At 35.2% G+C, this 20,109-nt stretch overlaps 1 protein-coding gene and 1 pseudogene across 7 annotated transcripts; one reads left to right on the forward strand and one right to left on the reverse strand.

Annotated features, from left to right (window-relative positions):
* Window positions 1-29: 29 nt before the first annotated feature.
* On the forward strand, window positions 30-7,501 carry LOC148588051 (putative LRR receptor-like serine/threonine-protein kinase RFK1; annotated as a pseudogene). Its single transcript, XR_015911588.1, has 6 exons — window positions 30-63; window positions 423-518; window positions 611-832; window positions 1,060-1,280; window positions 6,841-6,991; window positions 7,112-7,501. The product of XR_015911588.1 is annotated as a putative LRR receptor-like serine/threonine-protein kinase RFK1 (transcript).
* An 864-nt stretch (window positions 7,502-8,365) lies between these two features.
* On the reverse strand, window positions 8,366-17,109 carry LOC132169337 (uncharacterized). Of its 6 annotated transcripts, XM_088517148.1 has the most exons (7): window positions 16,398-17,109; window positions 14,284-14,427; window positions 13,987-14,134; window positions 13,480-13,547; window positions 10,858-10,878; window positions 8,875-10,734; window positions 8,366-8,718 (listed from the first exon to the last, which is right to left on the reverse strand). In XM_088517148.1, the coding sequence occupies exons 1-7, from the start codon at window positions 17,107-17,109 to the stop codon at window positions 8,366-8,368; spliced, it is 3,306 nt and encodes a 1,101-aa protein (XP_088373274.1). The 6 variants fall into 6 exon arrangements, with proteins under 6 accessions (XP_088373274.1, XP_088373269.1, XP_088373271.1 ...); XM_088517143.1 differs by lacking the exons at window positions 13,480-13,547; window positions 13,987-14,134; window positions 14,284-14,427 and adding exons at window positions 15,013-15,156; window positions 15,306-15,449; window positions 15,524-15,667 and having other exon boundaries at window positions 8,875-10,878; window positions 16,398-16,866; XM_088517145.1 differs by lacking the exons at window positions 13,480-13,547; window positions 13,987-14,134 and adding an exon at window positions 12,969-13,112 and having other exon boundaries at window positions 8,875-10,878.
* Window positions 17,110-20,109: the final 3,000 nt, after the last annotated feature.

Here is a 20,109-nt window from a genome sequence, read left to right on the forward strand (position 1 = left end):
AAAAATGTACCATGAGAATTGCCATAAAAATGGGGAATAGAAAACAAGCTCTCTCCATGAGTGGTATATGTTTGTTGAAGTAGTAGGGATTAGTGCAGAGTTCAAGTGAGATTCATGATATATATATAAGGAGATTGAAACATCAAAGAATTGAAAAAGGGGAAAAAATATGGCTTTGGGGAAAAAGAGGGTGGGAATGGTTTGGGCGTTGATGTCATTGGCTTATATATTTCTTTTTTACTTCTCAAGCATCACAATCTTAAGTTCTGACAAGCGGTTGAATTGTTGCTTTTTAATGATGAGATCGATTGTACGATATTAGGATGTGATAGAAATTAATTATAATAAATGATATTTAGAAGAATAATACGTATAAAATAATTCCTTGGCTTACACTAGTTCACATGTGCCTCCTTGGACAGATGTTCAGAGGCTAGAGTTGCAGACAGGTACTTTTACCTTAAAACAAATAAAAGCTGCTACTAATGATTTTGATTCTGCCAACAAAGTTGGAGAAGGTGGGTTTGGTTCGGTGTACAAGGTACTACAACAAACTCTTACTTGATTATCCCATTTGAGCATAGATTTTTGTTCTATTGTTGGGTTCAAGGTCAATTACCTGATGGTACTGTCATAGCAGTGAAGCAACTTTCATCTAAATCAAAAGAAGGAAATCGTGAATTTTTAAACGAAGATAGGCATGATTTCTTGTTTGCAACACCCAAATCTTGTGAAGCTTCAAGGATGTTGTATTGAAGGGGATCAATTATTGTTGGTGTATGAGTACATGGAAAATAATAGCCTTGCTCGTGCTCTATTTGGTCGGTATTATGTCATTCTGTTCAGCTGTAGATACTACTAAAAATAATATGATACAAACTATTATTTTCTTGATTTTCAGTGAAGAATCAAAGCAGGGTCAATTACCTAATTTTCAGGGGTTGTTTCCCATTTTTTGTGCCCTTTCAATTATTTCATTACTTTTTCGCAAAACTTAAAAGTAAAGATTTGAGTGGTTTAGCTATGTTTTCTTGTTTTTTAGGTCCAAAAAACAATAAGCTTAAATTGGATTGGCCTACGAGGCTTAAAATCTGTATTGGGATAGCAAGAGGTTTAGTTTTTCTCCATGAAGAATCAAGACTCAAGATTGTTCATAGAGACATTAAAGCAACTAATGTGTTGTTGGATGGAGACTTAAATCCAAAAATATCAGACTTTGGATTGGCTAAGCTTGATGAAGAGGAGAAGAGTCACATTAGCACCCGAGTCGCTGGAACAATGTTGGTTTCCATCTTTTATAAAACTTATAGTTATTTATTTGTATACTTGTCAGAGTTACATACATGATATGATAAAACCCAAGAAAAATAGTGAGAGAATGAAGAAGGAAATACTTGTATATTTCTTGATGATAATTGTTTTACATGAGGATCTATTTATACAAAGAATTTGGGTTACATAGCCGTTAAGGATTGATGTTGTGATCTTCTATATAAGGAGATTGTTCACGTAGATGGAATGTTAACGTTACAGGCTTGAGATATTATTTTCTCAATTAATTTATGACCGTTGCTAATATTTTCTTCCTCAACACTCCCCCTCAAGTTGGAGTGGATATTCATAACGCTCAACTTGCCAAGTAGGTGATGGAATTGTTTTGAACCTAGTGCCTTAGTAAATAAATCAGCAGGTTGTTGAGTGGTAGGTATGTGAAAAGTTTGAATTATGCCATCCTACAGCTTTTTCCGAATGAGGTGACAATCAATCTCTATATGTTTTGTTCTTTCATGAAAGACGGGATTTGAGGCGATGTGGATGGCCGCCTTGTTGTCGCAATACAATTTCGCTGGTTGTGGATGTGGGATATGGAGGTCTGCCAACAGTTGTTTTAACCAGGTAATTTCACAGCAGGTTGAGGCCATAGCTCTGTATTCTACTTCAGCTGAAGAACGGGATATTGTTGTTTGCTTCTTTGTTTTCCAAGATATTGGTGAGCTTCCAAGGAGTATACAATATCCAGTGACTGAACGTCGAGTGTCTCTGCATCGTGCCCAATCTACATCACAGAATGCATGTAATTGAATGTTGCTTGTGGCTGATAAGAGAATTCCTTGTCCTGGAGATTGCTTGATGTAGCGTAATATTTTATGTGCTGCATCTAAATGAGATGTGCATGGCTTGTCCATAAACTGGCTCAACACCTGCACTGCGTATGCCAAATCTGGTCTGGTGATGGTTAAATAAATCAACTTACCAACTAGTCGACGATATGACGAAGGATCTGCAATGAGGTCTCCATCATGCTTACTGAGTGCCAGATTTTGCTCCATGGGAAAAGTGCTGGGTTTGGCACCAAGGAAGCCTGTGTCTTCAAGTACTTTAAGAGCATACTTTCTTTGTGATAGAAAGATGCCTTTCTTTGAGCGAGCCACTTCGATGCCCAAAAAATACTTTAGGTTGCCCAGATCTTTGAGTTTGAAATGGTCACCCAAATGTTTCTTAAGCTTTTAAATCTGCTCCAAGTTATTGCCTGCCAATATAATATCATCTACATATATGAGAATAGCTGTGAAGTTACCTTTGTGGGATCGGACGAATAGTGAGTAGTCGGCCTTGGATTGTTTATATCCTGAATTAATGAGAGTGGATGAGAGTTTTGCATACCATTGTCTTGAAGCTTGTTTAAGCCCATACAGGGATTTATTGAGTTTAAAAACTCTAGTCTCCCCCTTTTGTCTGAAACCAGGAGGAAGGTGCATGTAGACTTCTTCGTGAAGGTCACCATGAAGGAAGGCATTGTTTACATCAAGTTGATGCAAATGCCATCCGCATGAAGCAGCAAGTGCAAGGAGAGAGCGGACAGTCACCATTTTAGCGACAGGAGCAAAGGTCTCCGTATAATCAAGGCCTGCCTGTTGGTTGTAACCTTTAGCCACTAAGCGAGCTTTATATCGTTCTACAGAACCATCTAGGTGATATTTGATTTTATAAACCCATTTGCAGCCAATGGATTTCTTTCCAAGTGGAAGAGGAGTTAGAGTCCATGTTTGAGTCGACTCAAGAGCATCCACCTCAGCACGCATAGCATCATGCCATTTGGAATCTTGCATGGCCTGCAAAAACGACTTTGGCTCTTGTGCAAGGGAAATAGCAATAGTAAAGGCACGATGGTGGTTAGAGAGGCATGTATAAGATAAAAAGGCATCAAGGGAGTAAGGGTTACCTGACGAACACACCAACGCTGATTCAGATGATTGAGTGGTATGAGATGGCAAAGCCTGTGCAAGATGAAAATCACGTAAGTATGCAGGTGGCTGGGTCGACCGAGTGGATTGCCGAGTGACCGGACAAGGAGAGGGGGCAATCTGGATGGTGGAAGGGGCAACTTGAGCTTCAACAACAGGTGACAACGAGGTAGCGACATCATTAGGAAGATCAAAAGGGATAGGCAAGACCGGTAGAGATTGCTCAGGGGTGGTTTGGGCAAAACGGAAATGATCTTCATGAAAAAAGACATCACGAGAGATGAAGGTTTTGTGATGATCAAGATCATATAGACGGTATTCTTTCTGACCATAAGGATAACCAAGGAAGACACATTGTATGGCACGAGGGTCAAATTTTGATGGATTTTGTGAATGAGTAGAAGCAAAGCATAAACAACCGAAAACTCGTAAGTGATTGTATTGAGGTTTCGAGTTGTGTAACTTCTCATATGGAGATTTTCCAGATAGGAGGGGGGTAGGGGTTCTATTGATCAAATAGGTAGTGGTGAGGATAGCGTCTCCCCAGAAACGTGTGGGTAAGTGGGCTTGAAAGAGTAAGGCTCGGGACATATTGAGAAGGTGACGATGCTTGCGTTCAACAACTCCATTCTGTTGGGGAGTAGAAACACAACTGGTCTGATGAATGATTCCTTTGTCAGAATAAAAGGATGGAATGGTGAATTCAGGGCCATTGTCACTACGAATAACTTTGATGGTAGTCGAGAATTGGTTCTCGATAAGGTTAATGAAGGATTGTAGAAGAGAGCGAGCCTCAGATTTATGTTGCATCAAATATACCCATGTGCATCGGGTGTAGTCATCAACAATGGTCAGAAAATAATGTGCCCCATCAATAGAAGATGTGCGGTAACCACCCCAAATATCAACATGTATTAAGGCAAAAGGTGCAGTAGAAGAAATTTGACTATTTGGAAACGGAATACGTGTTTGCTTAGCGAGAGGACAAACAAAACATTGTTCTGAATTTGAACTACAAATTTCAGATACATTATTGGAAAGAAATGACAAAACTTTATTGGAGAGGTGACCTAATCGGCGATGCCAAAGCTGTGGGGTTGACTTTGCCACCTGACACCGTGAGGGTCTCGTGTTGGTGAAGTAATACAGGCCATCCCGCTCAGTGCCCAGACCAATCATCTTCATCGAGCGAAGGTCCTGAATGAAACAAAAATCAGAAGAAAAAATAATGAGATAGTGCAATGTCCTACATAGTGTACGCACAGAGATCAGGTTAAAATAAAAATTTGGACCACAACGGACATTATGAAGGATGAGTGATGGGGAAAAAGCCACAGATCCAATGTGAGTTACAGAAGCATATGAGCCATTAGGTAATTGGACAGTACGACCATGAACAGGATGGGACTGGGTCAAGGCAGTTGGAGAACATACCATATGATCAGTAGCACCACTATCAAGAATCCATAATGAATCATCAGATAAGATAGAAGATGTACCTGATAGATATGGTTCGGTACTACCTGCTTGGTGGGCCATGGACTGTTGTGGAGTGACGTTATTCAAAATTGCGAGGAGCCGTTGGCATTGATCAGGGTAAAAGGAAAATTGTTGGTAGTGGAAACCTGATGAGCATGGGGCTTAAGACTAGAGCCTGATCCTGAGTTAATCTTGCGATGAGTAGGGGGAATCCGTGAAGTTGGTAGCATCTCTCAGTAGTATGACCATCACGACCGCAATAAGTGCATTTCGGTCTTTCCTTCTTCTGAAAGCTAGAGCGGTTGTCTTTCCGTGGTGGTAGATTTCCTTTTTCAGCCAAGGCAATGCCCTCAATGGTGGGTGGGATGGTAATGCTGCGTTGGCGTTCCTCTTGAAGGACCAAGGCATATGCACGGCTGACTGAAGGCAATGGTTCTATCAAGAGGATATGTCCCCGAACAGCTGCATATGACTCATTATGACCCATGAGGAACTTGATAGTACGCTGACATTGCTGTAGTTTGAGGCCCTCCTTTAGTGCGCCACAGGTGCAAGGAGAGCTGGGCTGAAGTGCTGATAATTCATCCCATAACCCTTTGAGTTTTGTGAAGTATGTGGCGATAGGCATGGTGCCTTGAAAGAGGGTGCTGATATCTTGCTCTAGTTGGAACATGCGAGGACCATTCACTTGAGAAAATCGCTCTTTAAGGTCCGACCAAATGTCGCTCGCAAGGTTGCAATAAATAACACTAGTGCAAATGTCATTAGAAATGGAATTTAATAACCAAGATTTTACCATATTGTTGCAACGGCTCCATTGCGGATAATCTTTGGAGGAGGTCATTGGTGGAGAGATGGTCCCGTCAATGAATCCGAGCTTGTTCTTGGCGTTGAGAGCCATAATGATGGCCCGCTCCAAGTTTGATAATTCTCTCCATTAAGAGACTGAGATGCCAATGCTACACCAGGGTGATCGGAATGGTGGAGGTATAGATGATGATTGGGATCTTGGGAGGGAGGTATGGGAATGGTAGAAGGTGTGGCTTCGGTCATGGTGAAGACTATGGGTTGTTGTTGTTTTTTTTTTTTAGGGAACACTAAACGACCTGTAGCTTAGGGAGGATGGCTAAACTACCTGTAGTTTATGACATGGAAGACATGGAAGACATAGAAGTGTACTGTTTGTGTAGATGGGCTTTAAAAAAAAATTGTACGAGTTGGGCCAGGTCTTAAAAAAGCAAGACAAAATGAGTAACAAAAAAAAAAAAAAAAGGATAGTGGGTTAGGAATGAGCACCTGCTGGCCGAGCCTTCTAGAAGCAATTGCTTCTTCTTGTGCAAAGAGTTTGACTACAAGGAAAAAAAAAAAATTGACCCACCCAAGAGCAATTTTTCTTTTCTCCTTGTCTCACAGCGATCAACAGATCCAGCAGAAAAACTGCACCAACGGAGAAACTGAGGGATGGGTGGGGCAAATCTGACAACACGAGGTGGTGGGCTTGCTGCGGCTTGGGCATTCGACGGAAGTGATGAAACCGGCTGTACAACGCTACTGAATCAGAATTTAGGCACCGATCGGAGTGGGCTCTGACCAAACGGGTACCACACTGATGTAGATGGTGTCCTCTGACCAACGAGGATCATTGGGATGGGTAGAGAATGGCCAACACGTTTTCTAACCGGCGAAAGCGTGTAGGACGACTAGTACCCAAAATCTGGCAAAAATATTGCCGACAGGTAAAAAAAATGAGACTGTTTTTAATTGAAGAAACAGATTTTTAATCTCTAAGAATACGCTCTGATACCATGATAAAACCCAAGAAAAATAGTGAGAGAATGAAGAAGGAAATACTTGTATATTTCTTGATGATAATTGTTTTACATGAGGATCTATTTATAAAAAGAATTTGGTTTACATAGCCGTTAAGGATTGATGTTGTGATCTTCTATACAAGGAAATTGTTCACGTAGATGGAATGTTAACGTTACAGGCTTGAGATATTATTTTTTCAATTAATTTATGACCGTTGCTAATATTTTCTTCCTCAACATGATATTTGCAAAAAAAAATTAACTTTTGGTGTTGAATGACGAGACGTTTAGATTTTGGTTTGCAGAGGATATATGGCACCAGAATATGCATTATGGGGTTATCTGACCTACAAAGCAGATGTTTACAGTTTTGGAGTTGTGGCCTTGGAAATTATCAGTGGAAAGAACAATAACGACTATATGCCAAGTGACAATTGAGTTTGTCTTTTAGATCGGGTACTTTAGAATTCCTCTTTCTTGTTTGATCCATTACACATCCGTTGTCAATCCTTGTTACTTTGATCATAAGCTAAGAGGAACATTTGCATGATAGTTGTTAAATATTTTATGTCGCAGGCTTGTCATTTGCAACAAACTGGAAACTTGATGGAGCTAATTGATGAGAGGTTGGAGTCTGAGGTGAACCAAAATGAAGCAGAAATCATGGTTAAAGTAGCTCTGTTGTTCACAAATCCTTCCTTGTCACTTAGGCCTACCATGTCGGAGGTTGTAAGCATACTCGAAGGGCGAATGGCCGTTCCAGATGTGATCCCGGAACCAAGCACCTATAGTGAAGATTTGAGGTTTAAGGCCATGAGAGACCTCCATCGACAAAGGCAAGAGCACAGTTTGAGCGGAAGCCAGATCCAAAACTCGACTACAGTCCATACATTTTGCTCTTCCTTTACATTTGGATATGACTTCGGGGAAATCAAACCGAATCAAGATCATGTTGAGTGGGGGTGAGCATTCTTCTCAGTAGTTCTCTAGTCATGGTAGGTATTCTTTTAACAGATAGATTCTTATCTCCATCAAGGATACGGAATTGAAGTTTCAATTGTTTATGTGAATATTTATTATTGTAAGTGTCCACCTACTAGTAGAGATTTTACTTGGGATTCCTTGATATGATATGATTTTTGTAAAAAACAATTCTATAGTTAGAGCAAGAATATATGGAGATTTTTTTATTTTCCTTTTTATTTATTTGTGTTTTGGTTTTATAAAAATTGTGGAATGTAATTTGATGAAAAAGTGCAAGAAAATTGGATTCTGACTTTTCTTCTTTTGTGGTTGTTATTATTTCCTGGAATGATTCATTTCTCCATTGCTTTATGAAACATCTTTCTTTTCAGATCATAGTGATGGCTTGAATAATGCATAGGAAACCCTTGTTTGAGTTATGTCCTTATCTAAATCATTGAATTTTGTATAATAGAAATGATAGAATTTATTCATTTTTCAACTATCTTTTAATCATCTCGAAAGTAAATGGATGAATCTACCATTGAATATGTGTGAGGTTTATACAATGATACATCTATTATAACAAGTACCAAAATTACAACCCCACAATTGCTATCATTCGTGTCTCGAGATAAAAAAATAATGATTTGTTGCCTTTCACACTTTGAGACTAACTTAGAGTACCCATTAGTGACACATTATAGGTCACTACAATCATTAAATATACAAGTTATAAATGTTACTATATTAGCTACTATAAAAAAAGCAATGGCTAGAAACAAATCTCATAGGAGTCTCAAGATTCTTATATTATTTCAAAAGCACAAACATCAAAGAGCTATAAACAAACTTGATGCTCTCATATTAGTTTCCTTCAGTATCTTGTAGAAACTTCAATTTGATCTTGTTGAGTGTAATTGAAATATTGTTTGCCTTAATTCTTTGTTCAGGTAACTCAGTACAACACTGCAAAGCCAATTCTATTATGGATGACATACAATTCTCCATAGAAGCATAATCTCTTTCTGTTCTTAACAAATAGGCATCAACAACTTTAGTTACTGAATGGGGTGATGATTCCTCCACCCAACGCTTCAAGCTCATTTCTCCAGCAAAAATGTTATCAGTAGGTTTTTTTCTTGTGAATGTTTCCATCAGCAAAATACCATAACTATACACATCACCTCTTGTAGAAACAATCCCTTCCGATCCAAACTCTATTTGTAATAGAAAAACTAATCATCAGAACATAATTATATATTTCAAATATATAAAGTGCTAAAATCATATTGAACCAAAAACCTATATTTATCTATGTATGAATGAGTAGATTGATACACAAGTAAATTCAAGTTGTAGGCTAAAAACATCACCTGGTGCCATATACCCAATAGTAGCAAGAGTCATAGTTTGTATCATAGAATCCCCATCACCAAGCAACTTGGCAATGCCAAAATCAGCAACATGCGCGACCAAATTTTCATCTAATAAGATATTGCTGGGTTTCAAATCACAATGAGCAATAGGTGTTGAAGAACCATAGTGCAGGTATTCCAATGCTGACGCGACATTGATCATTATATTTAGTCTTTGTAAGATACTCAAACAGTGATCTTGAGAATACAACCACTTCTCTAGGTTCCCATTAGGCATGTATTCCAATACCAAAGCTTTAAAGTTCATGTTACTACACGTGCTAATGATTTTGACAAGATTTCGATGACGAATATTGCATAGTATCCCACACTCTGTATCAAAACTCTTGAATGCCCCTTCTACTGCCAAGTTGAAAACTTTTATTGCAACAATCATTCCATCTGAAAGTGTTCCTTGATATACTGATCCGAAGCTCCCATTACCAAGTAAGTTGTGTGAACTAAACCCTTCTGTTGCTTGTAAAAGTTGTTGTTGGGAAATTCTTCTCCATGTCGCTAGAGGTAACGAGTTTGCATCCACTGGAAGTTTTAAATTCCTTTTTCTGCATCTTGTCCATGCTAATACAAGAGTAACTACAAGCATTGTTAATCCAATTGTTGGTAATACATACTTTAGTATACGTACTGCTGTGGTCTTTTTGGCTCGAGAAACACCTTCTTTACATGGGGGAACTTGAAATCGGGGAGCACCACAAAGTCCATCATTTGACATAAATGATGCAGCGAAGAAGTGTACAAATGGTCCTCCTACAGGAATTTTTCCTCCCAGTCTATTGAAAGAGACATTTAGATATTTGAGATACGAAAGCGCTTCTAAGGAAGTGGGGATCTCTCCAGATAAATTGTTACTAGAAAGATCCAAGAATTCCAAGCTTACTAGTTCACCAAATGATTCAGGAATTGAGCCTTCGAATTTATTGTTCGCCAAGGAGAGATTAGCTAGATCTTTGAGGCCACCAATTGTTGCTGGGATATGACCAAATAGTTGATTTCTTGATAACTCCAATACTCTCAAGACCTTCAAATTCCCAATCTCTAATGAGAGAGGGCCACTTAGATAATTTGATGAGAGTTGGACCTCCAAGATATATGTAAGGCTCCACAAGCTCATGGGAATCGTGGAAGTTAATTGGTTGAAGCCTAAGTAAAGATATCTTAGAAATGTGAGATTATTTACACATGCAGGAATAGGTCCAGAAAGCTCATTACCACCTAAACCCAAAGCGAACAAGCTCTCTAAATGACAAAGATCGGATGGGATGGGACCTTCTAGTCTATTATTAAAAAGATTGAGAGCTTGAAGCTTGTGCAATCTTCCCACTGTAGTTGGAATAGGTCCATCCAATTTATTGAGATATAAAGACAAAGTCATCAAATTGCTTAAATTTCCTATATCTCTTGGAATGCTGCCTTTAATATTGCAATTATATATGTAAATTTTTTGAAGAGAAGTGGAGAGATTTCCAATGGAACTAGGAAGGACGCCATTCAATGGATTATCTGACAATGATAAAACATTTAGATATGCCAAATTTGACAAAGAAGAGAAAAAGTTGAATTCTGGAGTAGATGATTCAATGGTCAAATTATTTCCTGCTAGGCGGAGCAACTTGAGGAGCCTTAAATTACCTAGTGGTTTAGGAATTAAGCCTGAGAATGAGTTGTCTCCTAGATCTAATTTAGTGAGTTTCGAAGCATTGGAGATAGAGCTAGGTATTGTTCCACTCAGTTTGTTATAATCAAGATAAAGATACTGAAGATTTGGAAGGAAGAGGCCTGCATTTGATGGAAGATGGCCTGAGAGGTTATTCAAATGCATACCAATTACTCTTATTGTTGAGATATTAAAGATTTCAAATGGAATTGAACCACTGAAGTTGTTGACACCGATATCGAAGGTCTCAAGGTTTTGTAGATTACCAATCTCATTTGGTATTGCACCTAACACAATATGAACAACCACACATTATTATTCATAACAAAAAAATAATGTGCTTTAAATGAATCATACATACAAGTGAACAGATGTCTAAAAACCCAACTAAAACTTCAAATTAAGAGCTAATTAATAAATAAGTCACTCCCTTCACTGTCCTGGTTTCACACGGCTAGTTGGCCGCCTTGTCGATTGAGCCTCTATTTTATTTATTAGTTGAGCTGTGTGGACAATCATATTAATTTGTTATTAGCGTGAGCCATTGATGTGATATTTTCTAAGCCTTAACTTTCAATATGAAAAGAATAGGAGAAAGGGAAAAAGGAAAAAGAAAAAAGACCACAAGAGGTGAAGACACAAGTTGTTTAATGCACTCTTTGTTTTAAACTAATCAAATATCAATTTGGTTAGCGTGTTCAATTGAGGCACGCAAAATGCATGACGAGATAATGGTGGGCACATTTGTTGTTGTCTAGAGAATGCTTTAAGAAGGCAATGCCCAATGGGCTTAACTTTGTTATGTGGGTGGGGATTGAGGCAGCAATGATTAATAGATAACAAACAAACAGAGTGCGTTTAGTCTTTTGCTTATTTTTATTTCTATGCTCATACAATGTTACTAGAAATAATGTTATTTTTGTTGCACTACTTGATTTGTGCTTGCAAGAAGCTCCATTAGAAAAGCCCAACCCACATATCTCACTGATCACCAATCAACACAATGTTAGGAGTGCGGCTCTTGCAAACCAAGGGATAGCACTCTAGCTAGCAACAATATACTATGTTTGTTAATATGTTTTTTGGGATATTTTTTGTCTTTAATTTGAAAAAAAAAATGTTTTTATATCAAAAATTATTTACTTGTATTTAATAGTTTTTTATGTTGAAGATATTTTTTAATGTTTTCGTTTTTAAAAGAGAAAACAAAAATATAAATAAACCAAGCCTAGATTACTATCCACTAGAGTTTTCTATTTTCATAGAATTTTTTTAATTACGTTCTTTTGTTTCCTACAATGTTGTGCCTAATTATTTTGTATTTCCAATTCAAAGGTATCCAATCTGACGCTATCAAAAGGCAAAATCCTGAGTAAATGATGTTATTTATATAATCAATCAACTAAATCAGGATTAAACATACTTTCATAGTTGTTGTAGTTAAGTTCTAATGTTGTGAGCATATGGTTAAGTTTCCAATTTATGGAGGAACACTTCCCATGAACCCATTATCCCCACCTATCGAAAAATTGGAATTGTTAGCACTTGAAAGAAGTGGATATATGAGAGAGAACCTATAAAATAGTTACCATTTATAAACAAATATTGAAGTTTAATCATCAAAAGGGTAAAAAAATGCTAAACAAACCTTCAAACTTGTTCTGGCCAAGGTACAACTTGGTAAGCATGGTTAAGTTTCCAATTTTCAAAGGTACTATTCCCTTGAATCTATTCCCCGACAATGATAGAATTTGCAGTTGTTTGCACTTAAACAAAGTAGATGGGATAGTACCTATAAAACAGTTACTATTTAAAACAAAATAGTGAAGTTTAATCTATAAAATGCTAAAAGAATACTAAACAAACCTTCAAAGTTGTTATTGGCAAGGTATAACTTTGTAAGCATGGTTAAGTTTCCAATTTCCAAAGGTACTCTTCCCATGAATCTATTAACCGACAATAATAGAATTTGCAGTTGTTTGCACTTAAACAAAGTAGATGGGATAATACCTATAAAATAGTTACTATTTAGAAACAAATATTGAAATTTAATCTATAAAATGCTAAAAGAATATTAAACAAACCTTCAAAGTTGTTATAGTCAAGGTATAACTTTGTAACATCCATGGATGAATCAACTAAAGCATGACTAAACATACCTCCAATGCTATTGTTGTAAAGGTATAATTCTGTGAGCATGATTAAGTCCCCAATTTCTGAAGGTATATTTCCTGTGAATCTATTAACCGGCAATGATAGAATTTGCAGTTGTTTGCACTTAAACAAAGTAGATGGGATAGTACCTATAAAACAGTTACTATTTAGAAACAAAAATTGAAGTTTAATCCATAAAATGCTAAAAGAATACTAAACAAACCTTCAAAGTTGTTATAAGCAAGGTACAACTTTGTAAGCATAGTTAAGTTTCCAATTTCCAAAGGTACTCTTCCCATGAATCTATTAACCGACAATGATAGAATTTGTAGTTGTTTGCACTTAAACAAAGTAGATGGGATAGTACCTATAAAATAGTTACTATTTAGAAACAAATATTGAAGTTTAATCTATAAAATGCTAAAAGAATACTAAACAAACCTTCAAAGTTGTTATAGTCAAGGTATAACTTTGTAACATCCATGGATGAATCAACTAAAGCATGACTAAACATACCTCCAATGCTATTGTTGTGAAGGTATAATTCTGTGAGCATGATTAAGTCCCCAATTTCTGAAGGTATATTTCCTGTGAATCTATTAACCGGCAATGATAGAATTTGCAGTTGTTTGCACTTAAACAAAGTAGATGGGATAGTACCTATAAAACAGTTACTATTTAGAAACAAAAATTGAAGTTTAATCCATAAAATGCTAAAAGAATACTAAACAAACCTTCAAAGTTGTTATCTGCAAGGTACAACTTTGTAAGCATAGTTAAGTTTCCAATTTCCAAAGGTACTCTTCCCATGAATCTATTAACCGACAATGATAGAATTTGTAGTTGTTTGCACTTAAACAAAGTAGATGGGATAGTACCTATAAAATAGTTACTATTTAGAAACAAATATTGATGTTTAATCTATAAAATGCTAAAAGAATACTAAACAAACCTTCAAAGTTGTTATAGTCAAGGTATAACTTTGTAACATCCATGGATGAATCAACTAAAGCATGACTAAACATACCTCCAATGCTATTGTTGTGAAGGTATAATTCTGTGAGCATGATTTAGTCCCCAATTTCTGAAGGTATATTTCCTGTGAATCTATTAACCGACAATGATAGAATTCGGAGTTGTTTGCACTTAAACAAAGTCGATGGGATAGTACCTATAAAACAGTTACTATTTAGAAACAAATATTGAAGTTTAATCTATAAAATGGTAAAAGAATACTAAACAAACCTTCAAAGTTGTTATCTGCAAGGTACAACCTTGTAAGCATGGTTAAGTTTCCAATTTCCAAAGGTACTCTTCCCTTGAATCTATTAACCGACAATAATAGAATTTTCAGTTGGTTGCACTTAAACAAAGTCGATGGGATAGTACCTACAAAATAGTTACTATTTAGAAACAAATATTGAAGTTTAATCTATAAAATGCTAAAAGAATACTAAACAAACCTTCAAAGTTGTTATAGTCAAGGTATAACTTTGTAACATCCTTGGATGAATCAACTAAAGCATGACTAAACATACCTCGAATGCTATTGTTGTAAAGGTATAATTCTGTGAGCATGATTAAGTCCCCAATTTCTGAAGGTATATTTCCTGTGAATCTATTAACCGACAATGATAGAATTTGCAGTTGTTTGCACTTAAACAAAGTAGATGGGATAGTACCTATAAAAAAGTTACTATTTAGAAACAAATATTGAAGTTTAACCTATAAAATGCAAAAAGAATACTAAACAAATCTTCAAAGTTGTTATAGGCAAGGTATAACTTTGTAAGCATGGTTAAGTTTCCAATTTCCAAAGGTACTCTTCCCATGAATCTATTAACCGACAATGATAGAATTTGCAGTTGTTTGCACTTAAACAAAGTAGATGGGATAGTACCTATAAAATAGTTACCATTTAGAAACAAATATTGAAGTTTAATCTATAAAATGCTAAAAGAATACTAAACAAACCTTCAAAGTTGTTATAGTCAAGGAATAACTTTGTAACATCCATGGATCCATCAACTAAAGCATGACTAAACATACCTCCAATGCTATTGTTGTAAAGGTATAATTCTGTGAGCATGATTAAGTCCCCAATTTCTGAAGGTATATTTCCTTTGAATCTATTAACCGACAATGATAGAATTTGGAGTTGTTTGCACTTAAACAAAGTAGATGGGATAGTACCTATAAAACAGCTACTATTTAGAAACAAATATTGAAGTTTAACCTATAAAATGCGAAAAGAATACTAAACAAACCTTCAAAGTTGTTATAGGCAAGGTATAACTTTGTAAGCATGGTTAAGTTTCCAATTTCCAAAGGTACTCTTCCCATGAATCTATTAACCGACAATGAAAGAATTTGCAGTTGTTTGCACTTAAACAAAGTAGATGGGATAGTGCCTATAAAATAGTTACTATTTAGAAACAAATAATGAAGTTTAATCTGTAAAATTCTAAAAGAATACTAAACAAACCTTCAAAGTTGTTATAGTCAAGGCATAACTTTGTAACATCCATGGATCAATCAACTAAATCATGACTAAACATACCTCCAATGCTATTGTTGTAAAGGTATAATTCTGTGAGCATGGTTAAGTCCCCAATTTCTGAAGGAATATTTCCTGTGAATCTATTAACCGACAATGAAAGAATTCGCAGTTGTTTGCACTTAAACAAAGTAGATGGGATAGTACCTATAAAATAGTTGCTATTTAGAAACAAATATTGAAGTTTAATCTATAAAATGCTAAAAGAATACTAAACAAACCTTCAAAGTTGTTATCTGCAAGGTACAACTTTGTAAGCATGGTTAAGTTTCCAATTTCCAAAGGTACTCTTCCCATGAATCTATTAACTGACAATGATAGAATTTTCAGTTTTTTGCACTTAAACAAAGTAGATGGGATAGTACCTATAAAATCGTTACTATTTAGAAATAAATATTGAAGTTTAATCTGTAAAATGCTAAAAGAATACTAAACAAACCTTCAAAGTTGTTATAGTCAAGGCATAACTTTGTAACATCCATGGATCAATCAACTAAATCATGACTAAACATACCTCCAATGCTATTGTTGTAAAGGTATAATTCTGTGAGCATGATTAAGTCCCCAATTTCTGAAGCAATATTTCCTGTGAATCTATTAACCGACAATGAAAGAATTCGTAGTTGTTTGCACTTAAACAAAGTAGATGGGATAGTACCTATAAAATAGTTACTATTTAGAAACAAATATTGAAGTTTAATCTATAAAATGCTAAAAGAATACTAAACAAACCTTCAAAGTTGTTATAGCCAAGGTATAACTTTGTAAGCATGGTTTAGTTTTCAATTTCCAAAGGTACTCTTCCCATGAATCTATTAACCGACAATGATAGAATTTGCAGTTGTTTGCACTTAAACAAAGTAGATGAGATAGTGCCGAGAACACAGTTACTATTTAGAAACAAATATTGAAGTTTAATCTATAAAATGCTAAAAGAATACTAAACAAACCTTCAAAGTTGTTATAGCCGTGGTATAACTTTGTAAGTATGGATAAAGTTTCCAATTTCCAGAAGTACTCTTCCTATGAAATTATTAGCCCACAATGACAAATATTGCAGTTGTTTGCACCTTAATAAATTGGATGAAAGTTTACTATTAAACTGATTATAAGACACATCTAGCCATTGTAGGTTGGGAAGATGATTAAACATATTTTTTGGAAGTTCACCAGAAAACTTATTAGTGTAGAGATCTATGACTTCCAGTGAAGACGTGGATATGTTGAAGATGGAAGAAGGAACTAAGCCTAAAAGATTGTTATATTCAATACTTATTATTTCCAATGAAAATATGTTAGATAGAGATGGTGGAATACTACCTGTGAAACTGTTACCGCTTAGAGCCAAATATTGAAGTTTGGATAATAGCCCCATCCATGATGGGATTTCTCCTTTGAAATCATTGAATTTAACAGATAAGTGTCGCAACCGGTAAAGACGAGCCAACTCGTTGGGCATAGAGCCATGAAAACTGTTGTTTTCGACACTTAGGCTAACCAAAAATGAGAGGTTCCCCACGTGTGGGGGAATGGTGCCTATGAGACCCATGTAAGAAAGGTTCAAGGCCGTGACTCGATGATGACGGAAACCACAAGTGATACCGATCCAACTACAAACAGAGGTGCTAGAGGACCAGTTGTTTGACAAAATATTGCGAGGATCATAAGAAATTTGAGCTTTTAAAGCAAGAAGAGCAGACTGATCGGTAGTAACGTTGGGAACACTTGCAATAACTAGGCTTGCCATGTAAAAATGTACCATGATAATTGCCATAAAAATGGGGAATAGAAAACAAGCTCTCTCCATGAGTGGTATATGTTGGTTGAAGTAGTAGGGATTAGTGCAGAGTTCAAGTTAGATGCATGATATATGTAAGGAGATTGAAACATCAAAGAATTGAAAAAGGGGAAAAAATATGGCTTTGGGAAAAAGAGGGTGGGAGTGGTTTGGGAATTGATGTCATTGGCTTATAGAAAAAAAAAAAAAAAGAAAAAAAAAAGAATATATATATATATATATATATATATATATATATATATATATATCATTGAAAACTAGTGATACTTTTGCTTGGTTTTGTGGTTCTATTTACTTACCTGACTACCCTTTTTTTTTTTTTTTAATCTCAAAACTTCACTCCGATGGGATGGGGCCGACCGTTATATAATTATTATTTGTTTTTTTTTTTTTCCCTAATCGCATGGAAACAACTATTTAAAAGGAGAAGTAATTAAAAAAACATACGTGCACCGAAAAAGAAAAGGAAAAAAAAAAAGAAACGAAAAGAAGAAAGTTGAAAGATCTACCAATAACTACCTTTTATTCTATAAATTATCATAAATGGTTTTATTTTTTTATTTTAATGAAAAATAAGGAAATAAATAATTTTCATGAACAACCTTTTATAATTCCTTTTTCCTTGTAATTTCTTTTTCACGTTTATGAATGATTACATTGAACAACAACGTACATCCACCCAATAAACGTTTTAATTATCATCAAATCAAAATGCATTTTTAGAAATATTTGTTTTTATTCTCAAAGTGATATTGAAAATTAATTGTTTTAGAAAATGTAATAGAAAAACATGGAATCGAAATTCTCTTTAAGTTGAATTTTAAAGTTGCTTTTCTTAAGAAATTATTTGTCTCTTCCAAAAATAATAGGCAAAGGGTTATTACATGTAAGAAAAAAAGGCTTCGCCAATATTTAGGGAAAAGTGAGGAAAAGGGAAGGGGAAGGAGAAATGGGTTACCAAACCGGCCCAAAAACTCTTTTCACTCTTATATCACACCAATTAATTTCTATTACTGTTCCAAAAACTAATAAACTGAAAAGAACAAAAAAAAAAAAAAAAAAAAAAAAAGGCTTTGCCAATCTTTCATGTAAAATAAGAAAGCCGTGCACAATGGTGTAGAAATTAGAACAGCCATGATGAAGACATTCAACTGCAATGTCAATGGTGATATCCAATCTTTCAAGGAAATTAAGAAAATTGGTGTGAGAATCCGATCACTTTTTCAAATTCTCATTACCACCAAATACTACTCATGATAACTTTGACAAATTAATATTCTCTGAAAATTAGTGCGTGTGACCCATGATTTTAATTAATTATCAATTAATATTCCGTGTCTTCATGATCAAGCTATACTCATTTCTGTGCTGAATTAAGATTGCCGTGAACCAAGGGTCTAAATTATGGATTGGGATCCCCAGTAAAGGGGAAAAATTGCCGGTCAAAATTTTTAGAAATCCTGGCAGTTCAAAGTCATCCAAGAGTCTACAACATACCACGTGTCACACTAATAATAAAATAATAAAATATTATTTAAATTTTAAAAAAATATAAAACAAAATAATAAAAAATATGGAGTAGCCTGCCACCCAATTTTTGCCAAATGGGGTGGCCGGCCACCCCTAACCGGTCGCCACCCCCTAGGGCCCTAGGGGGTGGTTCGGCCATCTCTTAGGGCCAAACCCATAAATTATATTTATCGGTTTGGCCCTAAGGGGTGGCCGAACACACATGAGTGAGCTTGTTTGATAACACTTTTTATTTGGATTTTATTGCTTTGTACCAAAATATATATATATATATATATATATATATATATATATATATATTAACAAGCAACTTAAAACAAAAAACACTTAAAATTACTCTCACTTTTATGTAAAATGAAAACACTTTCTTCAAACAGAAAAACACTCTTGACTATGAAATGTCTTGCGTACTATAAAATGTCTCTTTATACTATGTTGTTCACAAACATTCTTGAACTCATCGTTTGTGTACTCAGAACAAAAATCTAACTAAATCTTGACTAGTCCAATGTAAATGTTTATGTTCTTGTGATAATATTTAGAAATCCTGTGATGCATTATATGATCTTTTTGATAATATGTAGAAATCTTCCAATAATAATTTCATGGACTTTACCAAGATTTCTTTTGTTAATGCTTTATTGTTCTCTCTTTTATTTTTTATTTTCCAAATAAAATCATTAACAAACAATTTAAAATACAAAGCGCTTACAAAATATTCAAAATTAATTTACATTTATGTCACATCAGAATACATTTTTATGAAAAACAAAAAATACCTTTTAAAAACATTAACACGCGAGTGAGCTTGTTTGATAACACTTTTTGTCCGGATTTTTTTTGCTTTATACCAAAAAAGAAAAAAACATTAACAAGCAACTTAAACAAAAAAACACTAGCTTAAAATTACTTTCACTGATATTATTGGTAATATATGAAGTTGAGGTTCTTGATGTTTGATATTATTGGTAATATATTAAGTTGATCAGGCAATGGATTTGTAGTCGATGAACTTTATGAGTGGAGGAATGGTGTTATGATTGTTCTTGATGTTTGATATTATTGGTAATATATTAAGTTGAGGCAATGGATTTGTGGTTGATGAACTTTTTGAGTGGAGGAATGGTGTTTCTTGAAGTTTTTGAGTGGAGGAATGGCGTTATGATTGGTGGGCAAGTGACAATTATCCAACCAAATTACACGCTTGGCCCCTTGGAAGGGTCATTGATTGGTTGTTTGTGTAGACATAAAGTTGCTTGAGAATGGCCAATTCAAGTGCTTTTTTGACCTTAAATCAATATATTTAAGGTCTTAACAACATGGAATTTTCGCATTTAATAATAATTTTAACATATTTAATTAAGCAATTGATGCAAATTAAAATTATTAGCTTTTATCGCACAATGCTGATATGGTTTCTAGATTACTAGATTGAAATTGTATATTCCATATAGTTGGATGGTATAAGAGAATAAAGTG

This window comes from Corylus avellana, chromosome 1, assembly GCF_965113065.1.
Source record: "Corylus avellana chromosome 1, dhCorAvel1.hap1.2, whole genome shotgun sequence".
In the NCBI taxonomy this organism is placed as follows: Eukaryota; Viridiplantae; Streptophyta; class Magnoliopsida; order Fagales; family Betulaceae; genus Corylus; species Corylus avellana.